The 14,177-nt window shown below is 40.0% G+C and overlaps 2 protein-coding genes across 6 annotated transcripts in view; both read left to right on the top strand.

Annotated features, from left to right (window-relative positions):
• The window catches only part of LOC106532861 (inactive phospholipase D5), a 54,222-nt gene extending 49,447 nt beyond the window's left edge, over positions 1 to 4,775 (top strand). For all 3 annotated transcript variants that reach the window (XM_014029124.1, XM_014029056.1, XM_014029198.1), the window contains exon 10: positions 1,249 to 4,775. In XM_014029124.1, the coding sequence (XP_013884578.1) occupies positions 1,249 to 1,787 (539 nt within the window). In that variant the 3' untranslated portion in view covers positions 1,788 to 4,775. The remainder of the gene's footprint in view (positions 1 to 1,248) is intronic.
• A 1,864-nt stretch (positions 4,776 to 6,639) lies between these two features.
• cfap36 (cilia and flagella associated protein 36) lies at positions 6,640 to 13,947 on the top strand. Of its 3 annotated transcripts, none has more exons than XM_014028874.1 (10): positions 6,640 to 6,943; positions 7,247 to 7,311; positions 7,477 to 7,578; positions 9,851 to 9,965; positions 10,969 to 11,056; positions 12,239 to 12,408; positions 12,495 to 12,679; positions 12,863 to 13,027; positions 13,305 to 13,403; positions 13,658 to 13,947. In XM_014028874.1, the coding sequence occupies exons 1-10, from the start codon at positions 6,835 to 6,837 to the stop codon at positions 13,739 to 13,741; spliced, it is 1,182 nt and encodes a 393-aa protein (XP_013884328.1). In that variant the 5' UTR covers positions 6,640 to 6,834; the 3' UTR covers positions 13,742 to 13,947. The 3 variants fall into 3 exon arrangements, with proteins under 3 accessions (XP_013884328.1, XP_013884269.1, XP_013884399.1); XM_014028815.1 differs by having other exon boundaries at positions 6,641 to 6,943; positions 12,860 to 13,027; XM_014028945.1 differs by lacking the exon at positions 13,305 to 13,403 and having other exon boundaries at positions 6,643 to 6,943; positions 12,860 to 13,027.
• Positions 13,948 to 14,177: the final 230 nt, after the last annotated feature.

Raw genomic sequence — 14,177 nt, 5'->3', positions numbered from 1 at the left:
ATTTTTAATCTGAAAAGAGCTTCACTGCGTGAGAAGTAGGGTTAGGAGCTCAGCAGACAGTTTCAGTTTCACTTTCAGTTTCACCCGACAGACTGCAGGAGTCATGGGCGAGGTGTGTGGGGAGGGCGCTCTGCCACGAGGATGTTTGGCTTAAAGACACGCCCCAGGGGCGTTTCTGGTCCCCACCTTTCGTTTTGCTCCTCAGCATGGCTTCCTAAAAACGCTGCAGGATTTCTCAAACATGCATGAATGAGTCAGAGCAAGGCTTTGGGCATGTTTTTTTTATGAGAGTATAACATTATAACATGATATAAAACTCAAAAAAGTTGATTTTACATGATTTTGCCTCTTTAAAATATGCCCAGTGCTTCATGAAATGTTCTGTTAAGAGGTAGACAGGTGCAAACAATTATTATGGAAGTTTTAAACAAAAATTTTGTGCAAATTGTAGCAAGAAGTGGTGGGGAGGAGGCTACCGTGCAACATTTTAGCTCAGTATCTGTTAAAAAGGCCGTGTTTGTGAGGTCAGTTGGGAGTGGCAGTCATCTTGAAATCAACTGACTCCCAAAAGGTAAAGCGTTGTAGATGTACATCCATTGATTGCTCTCTGAGGGTATGAGGGCAAATACAGTTTGGGATTTGATCAAGATTCAGGGGAGTTACCAAATTTCCCTCTGGGATCAATAAAGTATTTTTGAATTTGAATTTGAATTGAATTCAAGCAGACACTTATTCATCATGTGATACCATCAAGGTGCTGTCTGATTGGCTCCAAATGCATTCTGCAGCAAGACAACAGCCCAAACATACGAGCAACCCCATTAAGAACTGTCTTCATATAAAAGATGAACAAAGCATCCTGGAAGTGGTGGTGTGGTCTGCACAGAGTCCTCAGAATCACTGAGTGTTTGGGGATACATTAAGAGATCTGAGCCAGAGCCGAGCACGATCTGCGGTTAGTGTTTTTAGATGTTTGAAATATGCAGAATAATTTCAAAAATGTTAGGAAATTATAGCCAAACCAAAAACTGATTTGATGGAGATTTCTCTTCTGTTTGTTCACTCTGCTCGTTAATTTCAAAAGGCCGACTCTTCCTTTTCATTGCAGTGCAATTAATCACTGCTGTGCTGCAAAACAGACTGAGCAAAGTGAGCTTTCAGGAATTCGTGGGCAGATGTTTAAGCAGATTTGTCATTTCTCATAGAAATTCTTTTCATTTCTTTCTCTGCGGTCTGTTTTCCTGACAGGCAACCTCAACTGGACGGGGAGCGAGTTCACGTACAACACGGGCGCAGGCCTCGTGATCAGCCACCCGGAGAACGTCACGGGGCAGAGCTACACGGTGGTGGAGCAGTTACGGACCATTTTCGAGCGGGACTGGTTTTCACCTTACGCCCGCCCGCTTCAGACTAACCAAAACTCCGTTTGCAGCACGCACCAAGTGGCCAAACTGGTGCCGGACAAAGCCAGCCACGGTGGACCGGTGCCTGTCAGAGCAGGTCTGTTTGGAACTGGATCTGCACCTCTGAGGAAAGCCCTCAACAACGATGGACTCACATTAAAACCCCACCGTGATGACAGATTAATAAAAATCAGTCACCAAAACATTGCCAATGAACAGGCACCAATTGTGGACAGTCCCAAAGAGATGACAGGAATCCAAATGACTCACCTCGATGACAGACAGACACAGAAAATCGATAACAATCGTGACGTCTCACTGGATCCAACCGGTCAGTCAGCTGAGAGCAGCGGCTTCAGGGAGGTGTCCAACATCTCTCTGTGACTTTCACTGGAAAACTCTTTGCTCTCTTCAAGCGTCGGCGAGTTCTACCACTGGATCTTAGTAGCATTTTTATTTTCTAGTAAATCAAAAACTTTGAAGGTTTAATCAAACCTGGTTTGCAGATCTTCAAACATCAAAGATCATGGGAGAGAAAGGATCTCTTCACTGCAGCTGGTTTATTTTCATTTGAATGGATCAATGATGTGTGTACAAAAGGAACTTGCTACTTGTTTATTTTAGTTTTGTTTACATTGAGATTTCTCAATTAAAGAGGTATTTCACTTTGTACTAACTGCCTGAAGATTGTATGTAAGGTGCATTTGGCAGTAATAACTTATCACCCTTTAAAAGGGAGAATAACGCCTGCATGCCTATGCAGAGACAGGAAGCAGAACAGTTTGTGCTGTGACACTAGCATTTAAGTAACTCCTCTGGTAATTTTTGTGACTTTTTAATAGTTTCCTCCTTATGTAAACAAGTAGCTTTTTTACCAAATAGACATGTGTAACCACAAACTAAAAAAAAATGGATTAAAAAATACAAAACAAAACCTCACATTTCTAAACCAGTCAAACTCGAGGTTAAATAGAAGAAATTTTATTTCATGATTAAGAAAAGGATTCAAGGATTGACAGACGGGAGATATGTTTGAACAATCGAAATAGGCCCGTTGCATTGACGCCATCAAAACCACGGAGAACTTGAAGATACACACCTTTTGGTGGATATATTTCCTAATGAAAGTTTGAAGGTTGCTTTTAGCCTTTTAATGGACACACTCTCCTGAATATGGTGAAAGTTGACCCAAAGCTGAGAAACTGGAGCTCTAAAGACACTTATCGAATCAATAACCATCTCGCTCCAACCTCAAACACAGGGCGCAGCTGCAAAATCCAAGAAATCAAGCTTTTTCACAAGCACATGATGTTACGCATGAAAAGTTGGGTTTTTTTAATAAATAGTTACTGAATTTATTGTGTATATTACCAAACAGTATTCCTTTTGTGTTGCTACTCCTGAAAAACCACTACTTTGAGTTGCAGGGATTTACAGTACAGCATTTCTTTCCTTGGACCAAGACAAGGTATTGATCTGAAGGGCTCATAACAAATATTAAATGCTGTCTTTTTTGCATAAATCTACTGAAAAGAACAGAATCTGTAGCATCTTTCCAGACACAGTGTTGTAACTAACGGAGCAACTTGCTGTTAACAAAGGGGTCAATGGGTCTCTGCTGTCTGCACAATCAATACAATAAATTTTTAACAAAGCTGACAGTTGAAGTTGCTGCAGTTTTAAAGCTCAAGGACACGACGGCCTGTAAAGTCACGCCTGAATCTACTCTGCATTCCCTTTACTTTACCTGAACGTTTACTGTGGCTTGTTCGCAAAGACAAATGATTCAACACTTTTAATGAACGCTTGTAGCAAATACTCACGTTGCATTTTGAATGTCGGCATGTTGTCCGTGTTTACACAACTTTAAACAACCATGCCTGCCAGGGTTTATGATTGTGTCGAAAGGAATTGTAATCCCTTTACTTTCCTGAGCCATGAAACAAGAACAAACCGTTAACGTCATGGGATCTTTATGCATGTTGTTTTGGTCAGAGGATAGCAGGGTGAAAGATTCCTGTTAATTGAAGGAAGAATGCACAAAAAATAGCTATAAATGATTATTTATATTACATAATTTATCTTTGAGCCACTTGGGGTTTAATAAATTGTGATGGATCATGTTTTGCATGGCATTTCTGGACTAAACAAGTAAAAAGTCAGTAGTTTAATCAAGTTTGCAGTTATAACGCTTTTGTGAGAAATTAAGCAAAAACTTTTGTAAACTCTTAAATGCAACAACAGATTACACATTTGATGCCAAATCCTTAAATCAGTGGAATATTGAACACTTGTGTGCCAAAAAAACATGACTGACTATTGTTTTATTACATGAATAACTTCTGCCATCTAGTGGATGAGGGTGTTATTTAAAAACTACTCCATATGTCTTTTAATCAAGCACGTGTTTAAGGATGTTTTACATGATTTAGAAAAGCTGGTAAACCATTGTATGTATATTTTATGTATTTTTCTTCGATTAATTTTTCAGCAATTATCCTTCTCATGAACAAACAGTACAGCAAAAATCTGTACCAAACACCGGATGTCAGATTTTACAAAAGCAAGAAAAATATGTAACTTAAAACCAGTAACCTTGAAAGTCTAACATGTATTTGTTTTTTTAAAGCATAACCTTGTGACACTGTCCTTTTGGTTCTTACATATTGTTCAAATTGCTGCTATTATCAACTGATTGTCCCATGTGTGGAAGAAATGCTGCTAATATATTCTACCCACGTTTTTGTGTAAAATATTACTTGTGTACATGTTGCTTGAACCACCTTGATCTTGAAAAACAGTGACTGTTTTGCCAGAATTATATGCCTTATGCATGATGCCGAAGATGATATTTGCTCTGAAAACACATACATGTGACAGTTCGAAATGGTCTGCAAGCAGTAAAATGAAAAATTTCACAGAAATTTAAGAAAAGGCATGTTTCTGCATCTCCTTTTTGTACAGGATGCATTTTGTTGTCATTCTTTACAGTAACACTGAAGAAATCTTAGGACTTTTCAGTGGAAAACTCTTTACAAGATGCTGTTCTTTACAAACCAGGAAAGCAAAAATGTATTTGAGGAGCTGCAATGTTAAGCAGAATGAACCTGAGTAATTTATGTCACTGTTAAAGGTTTCTAATGTCGCCTACCTTTATTCTGTTTAAACGTTTTGGCATGCCTGCTGCTTGCATGCCCTGCCTTTATAAACTCTGCACAGTAGCTCTGAGCCTTTCTGCAACTTAAGCTAATGGGGAAATCCTATATACCTTTAAAGATACAATGGAATGTATATTTATTAAATATCTTGCACACTACTGATGAAATGATTACTTAATTTTTACTCTTAATAATAAAAAAACAAGTATCTCATGATTGTTTTGTGATTGTGTCTTCAGGTGAGTGTTTCTAGTCAGTCATAACTTCTAATTATTTATTTGACTTTGTTACATTATTTATTATACGTTTATTAAATCTTTCATTGTAACATTAATGTAAAACATAAAATACATTTTATAAAACATATTTATTTACCGTGTCCCAAGGGGGGCCTTGTGGGGGGTTCTCCGGGAGTATGGGGTACTGGGCCATTCGAAACGGGCTGTCAGGTCCTGGTACGACCGGTGTCAGAGTCTGGTTCGCATTGCCGGCAGTAAGTCGGGCTCGTTTCCGGTGAGAGTTGGACTCCGCCAAGGCTGCCCTTTGTCACTGATTCTGTTCATTACTTTCATGGACAGAATTTCTAGGCGCAGCCGAGGTGTTGAGGGGATCTGTTTTGGTGGCCTTAGGATCGCATCTCTGCTTTTTGCGGATGATGTGGTCCTGTTGGCTTCATCGGAACGAGATCTGCAGCTCTCGCTGGAGCGGTTCGCGGCCGAGTGCCAAGCGGCCGGGATGAGGCTCAGTGCCTCCAAATCCGAGGCCATGGTCTTGAGCCGGAAAAGGGCAGAGTGGCCGGAAAAGGGCAGAGTGCCTTCTCCGGGTCAGGGAGGTCGCCCTGTCTCAAGTGGAGGAGTTCAAGTATCTGGGGAAATCTTGTTCACGAATCAGGGAAGAACGGAGCGGGAGATCGACAGGCGGATTGGCGCAGCGTCTGCTGTAAAGCGGGCGCTGTACYGGTCCGTCGTGGTGAAGAGAGAGCTGAGTCAGAAAGCGAAGCTCTCGATTTACCGGTCGATCTACGTTCCTACCCTCATCTATGGTCATGAGCTTTGGGTCATGACCGAAAGAACGAGGTCCCGGATACAAGCGGCCGAAACGGGTTTCCTCCGCAGGGTGGCTGGGCTCTCCCTTAGAGATAGGGTGAGAAGCTCGGTCATCCGGGAGGGACTCAGAGTAGAGCCACTGCTCCTCCATGTCGAGAGGAGCCAGTTGAGGTGGCTCGGGCATCTGGTAAGGATGCCTCCTGGACGCCTCCCTGGTGAGGTATTCCGGGCACGTCCCACAGGGAGGAGGCCCCGAGGAAGACCCAGGACACGCTGGAGGGACTATGTCTCTCGGCTGGCCTGGGAACGCCTTGGAGTTCCCCCGGAGGAGCTGGAAGAAGTGGCTGAGGAGAGGGAGGTCTGGGCCTCCCTTCTGAAGCTGCTGCCCCCGCGACCCGACCCCTGATAGGTGGAAGAAAATGGATGGATGGATGGATGGGATATTTATTGTGAACACTCTAAAAGGAAACTGAAAACAAAAACCGGTAAAGGGGGGAAGGCATTAAAGATAACATTATGTGACTAGTTGATTATTCTTCAAAAAAAAAAATCACAGTCGCTGTAATATGCTATTTTAAACTATACTCTATTTTATGAAACCAAAAAAGTATGGTGAGCAATCCTGGTCCTGGAGGGCCACAGCCCTGCATGTTGAACTTTTTCCCTGCTTCAACACAGATGATTCTGTCATTGAATTAACTCTTCCTGCAGAAGCCTGATAATCACCCATTCATTGAAATCAGGTGTGTTGGAGCAGAAAAACAAGTAAAATAAAACATGAAGGACTGCGGCCCTCGATGCCCACCCCTAAATAATTTAAAAGAAAAAGTTTTGCTCCTAACAAATATTTAAATATCTGACATTAACTCCTTCAAATAAAAAATCTTATTTCAGTCATTTGTCTAAGAGAAAATATAAAACATAACCGGACAATAGGATCTTGAAAACCTTTGTTTTATTATATGTTACAACGGCCTGCCATACCTGCTGCAAGACCTTCTAGCTTATGTAATGGTTACCGCAGCAACCGACTTAGCGTCACCACAGTGCGCTTCCAAATTCATGACTTCGCCTTTCCTCAAATCTCACAGAGACAAAGAAACGTCCGCGGCAGCCTCATGAGAACATGTTGTTGACGAAGGACTGCTTATCTGATGCCTTCACCCGTTTGGACGGGTTCTGTTCGTTCGAGCTGTAGAGAAGTTGGACCTGCAGAGCGTCGCTAACATGATGGCTGAAGATGACAGTGAGTGGATAGTGGAGAGCATCGTTGGCTACCTGGGAAGTCCCGAGTGGGTCATTCCTGTCTCGGACTTTATGGAAAACAAATGCACAGGTGATTAAAAGATAGCCTTACCGTTTTAGTTTTACTCTGAGCGAGCGGATGTCGACTTTCCGTGAACTATTACGGTACAAAAACGGGCGGTGGCTAAGCTAATAGGCTAATGCTAACTTGGAATGTTGTCGACGCAGCTACAGCAAGTTGTGTTTGTAATTTCTGCACAATTGGTGGTCTTATGTTGACACTTTGGTTAACAGTTATAAGCATTTAAATCTAATCTTGTGCAACATTAAATATAAGTGCATTTAAACTATTAGGGAAAAACCTCTGAATCATTATAGTTTTTTTTCCTTTCAGTTTTTGACGAGGAAGATGAAAACAAGTTATCATATACAGAAATCCACCATCAGTATAAAAAACTGGTGAGTATACTCAAATTAGCATGTAAAAAAAGGTTATTAAATTGGGTGTATTTGTCAAACAAGTGTCTAGTTTTTATTATGCAATGCTTCAGCATTTCCCATTTAATAGTTGTAAAACTGCTGAGTCGCCAAACTGGACTGCTGAAAGCTTCTTTTCCATTGCAGGTGGAGAAGCTGCTGGAGACTTACATGCAGGAGGTTGGCATCAATGAGCAGCAGCTAATGGATGCATGCACGTCTCCTTTTGCCAAGTCCCCAGCTCTGCAGGTATTTTCAGCTCCTTCTGCACACAACTGTCAGGCTGCCAGCTAGCCTGAGTCAATGGGATTTAATTACATAACTCATCCTACCCCATCCTTGGAGGATAAAAGGAGTTTTGTTTCAAATAAGTAAACCAAAGAACTAGATTTTGACCTCATCTGCACTTTTTTTTAACAAACTAAAGTTGCCTCACAAAGCATTCAACAACTTGCAGTTGCTTGCAAATGCTGTAAACTTTTTTCCCCTAACAAAATAATATAACTAGTCCTGAAATGCAGATCTTTTTAAACAAAGAAAGCTTTGATTCATTTAATCATTTATAATGGTCCGGTTCAAGCAACCAATCGTGGCACATCATGCGGTGGGCTGTCAGATCAGCAACAAACAATGTAAACAGCAGGTCTGCTGAAGTTTCTGTAAACACTGAACTACAATGTTTTGACAGTGACACGTTTCAGGCCCATTGAGGGAGCAGTCACTTATTTATCTAAATGATTTGATATTAAAAAGAAAAGGAGCGCACAAAAGTCAGTGACTTCACAGAGGTCTGTGTCAGAACTAAAACTCCAAGGTGAACCAACTTCCTTCATTTTGACTGAGTAACAGTGTTTATTTAGGCGAACATAATGCAACATATCGCTGCTCACGTTGTTGTTCTGTGATTGACGCAGCATATTACAGCTTAGTGACTACGGTGGTAACAGTTCTATAACAAACAGAACAAACTAAACAAAAGAGAAATTCACTATGCAACAATTGAGTCCAATGCAAAGCTTTGACACCTGAATTTATTATTTTTGTCAGTCCTATGATGGGTTTGTGAGCTTTAATGTTACGATTTTCTTTCGGTATAAGTATTTTTAAGGTTTTGTTTTCCTGAGCTTCCAGCTTTTACTAGATTTGCTGTGGTTGTTGTATTTCTTTCTTTACTTTTAATTTTTTCATAATTTACTTAACTTGTTCTACAAAGAACTTTAAAATGCTTGTTTTTGATTTGTATGCCCATTTGATGCAGATAGGAAACTTTAAAACATGCTGTGCGATTAAATAATTAAGGTCATTTTAAATTTTACTATTTATTTATTAGATTATTATTGTGACTGAGCAAGAAGTGTGCTGTAGTCGTGCCAACTTGGCAGTGACTGAATTCAGGACTGACTTTGCAGTCCTCAAGTGCTTCAAATCTCATTATATACCTCCCTAAGGTAAATATTTACTGCCTACAGAGACAGTTAAGTTTCCCTCAAACAAAATTAATCGCAGAGGTTGAGAGTTGTCCATGTGAAAATGCTATACAGTAAACACACACATTTGTCTTGTACAGGTTCAGATATAATAACTACATGGATATATTTGCTTATCTGTAGTCAGTATTGCCCAAATCTGCTTTAAAACCTCTATCAAATTTATATTTCAGTTTTAGAGTCCAAAGAAAATTATATTTATGCCTAAAAGGTGAGACTGAGATACTGTAAAATATCCAATTATGCTTGGTAAAAAAAATAAAATAAAAAACTTTATCTGCACTTTCTCTTCAATAAGTATTATACTTCTGCTGCAGATTAATATTAGAAATCTCACGAGACTTTTATTGCGATAAGTCTTTTAGCAATCTTCTGTTTCACTTTTTGCAGTTTGGATGTGATCAAGTCAACAAAAAGGGCAATGGGTTGAAAGATGGAGGGCAGATGTGCAAAGGGGAAAGGTTGAACTGAAAGGAGAAAAAAGAAAAGCTTATCTCTAAGAACTCTGGACGGTATTAAAGACTTCCCGGGCTGTAGCCTAGATACAGGACTGACTCCTAATAGAAACAGGAAGCCATTGAAAAAGATTAGCTGTTAATATCTCAGTGTTTGAAAACATCGCTTCGTTTACCCGGGGATTGTTAAATGCCTAAAATTCTTAAAGCACTTCCTGTTGTGATGCACAAGAAGGACTTGGTGTTAAAGTGAAACATACAAAAAAATCTAATCAGTTCAGTTTGATTTAAAGTAGAATTGTCCGAATCAACCTTATCTGATCTGAGTTACTAAGTTATTTGAAAATATCTCAAAGTTAATCTTTTTTAATGAAATAGTCGTATTAAAATGCAGAAAAATGCTATTTCCCCTTCAGCATAATTGAATAATCTAATATACTATGTACCTTTTTCCAGTACAGTTTGTACAACTGGAAATAAAAATAAAGCCACTGCAGATTAACGTCCTGTTTGACATCGTTGTCACTCAAATATTGTAGCTTGAGTTTCTATATGTTTTTTTTTATTTTTGTTCTCCAGCCTGTGTTCCAGCCAGTCCTTGCTACAGATGACTTCCAGATGTTTCGCTCATTAATGGTTCAGAAAAACATGGAGCTGCAGCTTCAAGCCCTCAGGGTCCTGAAAGAAAACAACGGTGGGTTGGTTCTGACAAGTTTACTGCTGTACAGCCACCAGCCACTTCCTTAAATACACCTGTCATTTCAGCCAATCACACGCTCGCAGCTCAGTGCATTTAGGCATCTAGACATGGTGAAGGCCAGAGCTGTAAAGTAACAAAGTACAAATACTTTGTTACTGTACTGAAGTAGAATTTTTTGGGTATCTGTACTTTACTTGAGTAATTTATTTTCAGCCTAGTTTTCTTAAATTTCTTAAATTTTCACACAATTATCTGTACATTTTACTCCTTACATTAAAAAAGCAAAAAGTAGAAAGTTGTTACTTTTATTTCATTTTTGCTTGTTTTCATTCCAGCTTATCGTAAAATAAATACTGTCCATACAAACTGTGCCTCCTAGATGGAGTGAATTTAACTGTGGTTGAATGAGAAGAAAAAATATATAAAATTCTGATACCGTATTAGTTTGTACACGAACAAATCATGTCACACTCCAGCAGGACATAATCATAAATAAAAGGACTGTACTTAAGAAGTATTTGTATTTCATGAATTATATTATTGCATTTGGCTGCAGCCCTCAGATAGATTTTTATTTTGGGGAAAAGGTTGGGCAGCCTTGATATATGTATATCAACTGAAACAGCTGGACTAGTGCATCCTAAATTTAACACAAATTAATTATTTTAATACAATATAGTCATTTCTGCATTTTTTGAGGAGGTCACATCCTACAGAAAATCTACCTGCTCATTTTAAATCAGTACGGACTTCAAAAAATATCAGATACTTTAAGACTTTTGCTCAAGTAATATACCTAAAGGAGACTTTAACTTTTACCAAAGTAATTTTTTTGGTAAGATACTTGTACTTTTACTCACGTATCACTTTATGGTACTTTATACAACACTGGTGAAGACTTAGCAAGGTGTACCTAATTTAGTGGCATCTGAGTGAGTATCCAAATACACAGCATCAGAGTGATTACTGTAACTAAAAGGTGTGTTTACATGTGCAGGGGCCCTTCCAGAGTGTCTGACTGACGGTGTTGACGTGATGACTGAGTTGCAGCAGCAAGAAATGAAAATCCTTGAGGAGGTTCTCAAGTATGTCTTCGCTGTCTACGTGCACAGTTTACATTTCGCCTGGTAAAATGTACCATATATCAGCACCACCTATGTGGCTGAATTGTTTTGATTATTATTGAAATGGTTATGGACAGATTTGCATATAAATATTAAGAGTCTGGTTTAAAACTCAAAGGATCAGTGATCAAAACGTGGATCCAGGATTGTTTTACCGTGTCTCACGCTGCTCTCATTTACAATGCATGGATACGATGCAGGTATCTTGAAGCTCCTATCCTAGATCGCTAATGGGATTGTGTCAGTGACAGCCAGGCCAAATAAAACGCAGAGAGTCCTATAGGAATGCGGTTAAGCTCCTTAGGGCTCAGCTAATTTAGGTTGGCCGGATTGATGGTCAAAATGCAACTGAGAAAATAGTATTTCTTCCTCTTTGTGTTCTAGGGCTACCGTGGGATTCCTCATCCTGCTTATCTCTTTTTTAGATGGCGCCAGCCTGATCTATCAGTTTAAAAAGAGTTTGGAATCTTCAAAACAAGAAGTAACAAATGTTCTAACTTAGATTCTACCGATTCCTTTCTTCTGCGCACGTTTTGAAAGAAGTATTTTCCCCAATGCCACTGCAGCTCCATTACAGCACAGTGTTAATAATTTTAAGGAAAAAAATTAAGATTTACAAATATCAAACAGGTTCTGTGTGCAGTAAACACCCAAAGAAGACCATGAGGTTTGAACTAACAGAGCTCAATGTGTGTCAGTCTGGTCAGGATGGTGTGGACTCCTAACAGGATTCCTGACAGGGAACAGCCCCTGGAACTACATCTCTCCTTCTCTGTCTCAGCTCCTACGAGCAAATGTGTTGCAGACGTCCACACTAAAGCAATCTAAATGAAATTAGGCCAAATTAAAGGATCTATTTATGGCTCCCAGCTGACACCTGGTAATAAGTTAAAGCACAGAGCTGTTAACACGTGGACACCATGTCTGTCAAAGTTTTAGTCTTTGGTGTCAGAGTTCTCATTCAGAGGCTGCGTGGACAGAAGATCTGCTCTTACCTCAAGAGTAAAAACATCTTATTTCATGTAAACTACTAAGGATTAGTCTGAACATGCACTTGAATGGTCTGTGGTAAGATTAGATCATACATCAAATATTTATAAATAGCTCTAATAATGTTTTTTTTTACTGATTTTTTATCTTTAGAAAGTCAAAAGAAGAATACGAAAAAGAAATGTCCAGGAGGCTGCTGTTCGAGGGGGAAACTGGTGCCACTTCCAGCAGCGGCACTCACAAGTCAATAAAAGCCAGTAGTGACTCTCAGATTACCACGTTAGGTCCAAGCCAGCCAAGCAACCCTTCCAAACCCACATCAGGTAACTCGTAAGACAACTATGATACTCGTGTTTTCTAAATTTTCAAAGGATCTACGTGTTAAAAATTCCCAACATTTGGTGTCCAGATTGTGGCAAAAACAGCATCCAGTCCAGAGTCCTTCCAACAGTAAGAGCTCCAGTAAAGTCCAGCGAGGTCTCCAACTCCAACAGCTCTCAAACTGTGGAGCCGAGTAGCAACGGCAGCCGTACTGCAGCCGAGGCTTGCCCGGAGCAGGCGTACAAGGAAGATGGCTTCTCGACGCCGTACACTGTGAGTTAACTGTCATGCGCCCAAGTTTAGGTTTTTTAAGTAAAGGACTTATGCAAAATCGACTTTTTTGAGTTTTTATATCATGTTATGATGTCATTCCCTCATCAGAAACATACGCTCTCTGGCTGTTTAAGTGATTTTCAGTTGTACTCAGTATTTTTCAACCCGTGCCCTCTGCAGCAGCTGTCCTCGTCAGAGCAGCAGCAGCAACTCCAGCAGAGGGCGCTGTACCTGTGTCAGCAGAGAGACAAGCTGCACGCGCTGAGGAAAGACCAACAAAAAAACAAGCAAACCACCACAGCAGAGGAGGCGCAATGCAGTCTCACAGCAGCAGCCTCTACCACCCCGGTAAACTCAGCCGGTCTTTGTCCTTTCCCTTTCACCTCTTTTGATAAGTTCAAGATCAACCACACTGTTGGAATAAACATTTGTACATTTTAACTGTATCTTCATCATTTAACTTAATAAATCAGGAATATGCACACTTTTTTTTAGATTTCACTCCATTTTGTCTCACCCTCACTCGTTTTTTATTTTATTTATTTGTTAAAAACCTTGATTTACTTGATTTCTGTTCTTTTTCCCCATCTTCCTGTGTCTGATCTCATCTGGTCTGGTCTATTAGGAGGCACAGGGACAACCCCAGATGAATGGGGCAAGTTCCCCTCCTCCTCTTCCTCCTCCTCCTTCAGCACAACCCTCTACTAACTCCTCTAAACAGAAGGTGATCCATCAGCTGCCTGATGTGAACACATCTACTCATTCATGCCATGTCTGTGTCTTGTTTTCTTCTATTCTCTTTAACACAACTTTACTCTCTTCATCTCAGAAAGAGGCATTGGTTAGTTTGTACTGTATGGGTACATTTGTGTGCTTGGCTGAATCCAAGTGATAATAGTGATTTATTAATTTTTTATTTTTTCATGGTTTCCCTTGAGGTTCATTAAGTCTTTGCCTGATCTGTTCCTGTTTACTCAGGAAATACCTCCTGAGGAAAAGAAGAAGCTGCAGAAGAGAAAACACCTGGCTGAGAAACTGAAAGAGGAAGTGGTCAAGAAATGAATTTGCTTCCAAATGCAGTACTCATGTTTAACCCTGTCTGCTCTGCGGTACTCGCAACGCTTCAGCTTTACACTGACTTTATACAACATAGCTCAGCTTTTGTTTTCATGAAAGTAAAACATAAGACATTATTTTCTTTGTATTGTTTGCTGTTTGCAGCACAAAGAGTCTTTTAAATCAAAAAGAAAAAAATTGTATAGGTCTTCTGGATGGGTTCTTCTCTAATGAAACGTTTCGTCTCTCCTCCAAGAGACTTCTTCAGTCTGAGAGTTTCAGGCAAAATTCAGGCTTTTAAGCCCTGCCTCCATGTGACTGATACGTCACATGGCTATCGTTGACACCTAATTAACACCTATTGTTAACAGTCACTCTTTCAGAGATGAGGATGTTCTCATTGTTGATAGAGAGGAACGTTGGTTTGAGAGAGGAGTAAAAG

Source organism: Austrofundulus limnaeus, unplaced genomic scaffold (genome assembly GCF_001266775.1).
Source record: "Austrofundulus limnaeus strain Quisiro unplaced genomic scaffold, Austrofundulus_limnaeus-1.0 Scaffold0, whole genome shotgun sequence".
In the NCBI taxonomy this organism is placed as follows: Eukaryota; Metazoa; Chordata; class Actinopteri; order Cyprinodontiformes; family Rivulidae; genus Austrofundulus; species Austrofundulus limnaeus.
This window is presented reverse-complemented; position numbering and strand designations above follow the sequence as displayed.

Coding starts and splice junctions, on each gene's coding strand:
- cfap36 (XM_014028815.1), top strand. CDS start 6,835: ATGATGGCTGAAGATGACAGTGAGTGGATAGTGGAGAGCATCGTTGGC. Junction 7,579..9,850: donor CCAAGTCCCCAGCTCTGCAG/GTATTTTCAGCT, acceptor TTTGTTCTCCAG/CCTGTGTTCCAGCCAGTCCT. Junction 12,680..12,859: donor GCTTCTCGACGCCGTACACT/GTGAGTTAACTG, acceptor TGCCCTCTGCAG/CAGCTGTCCTCGTCAGAGCA.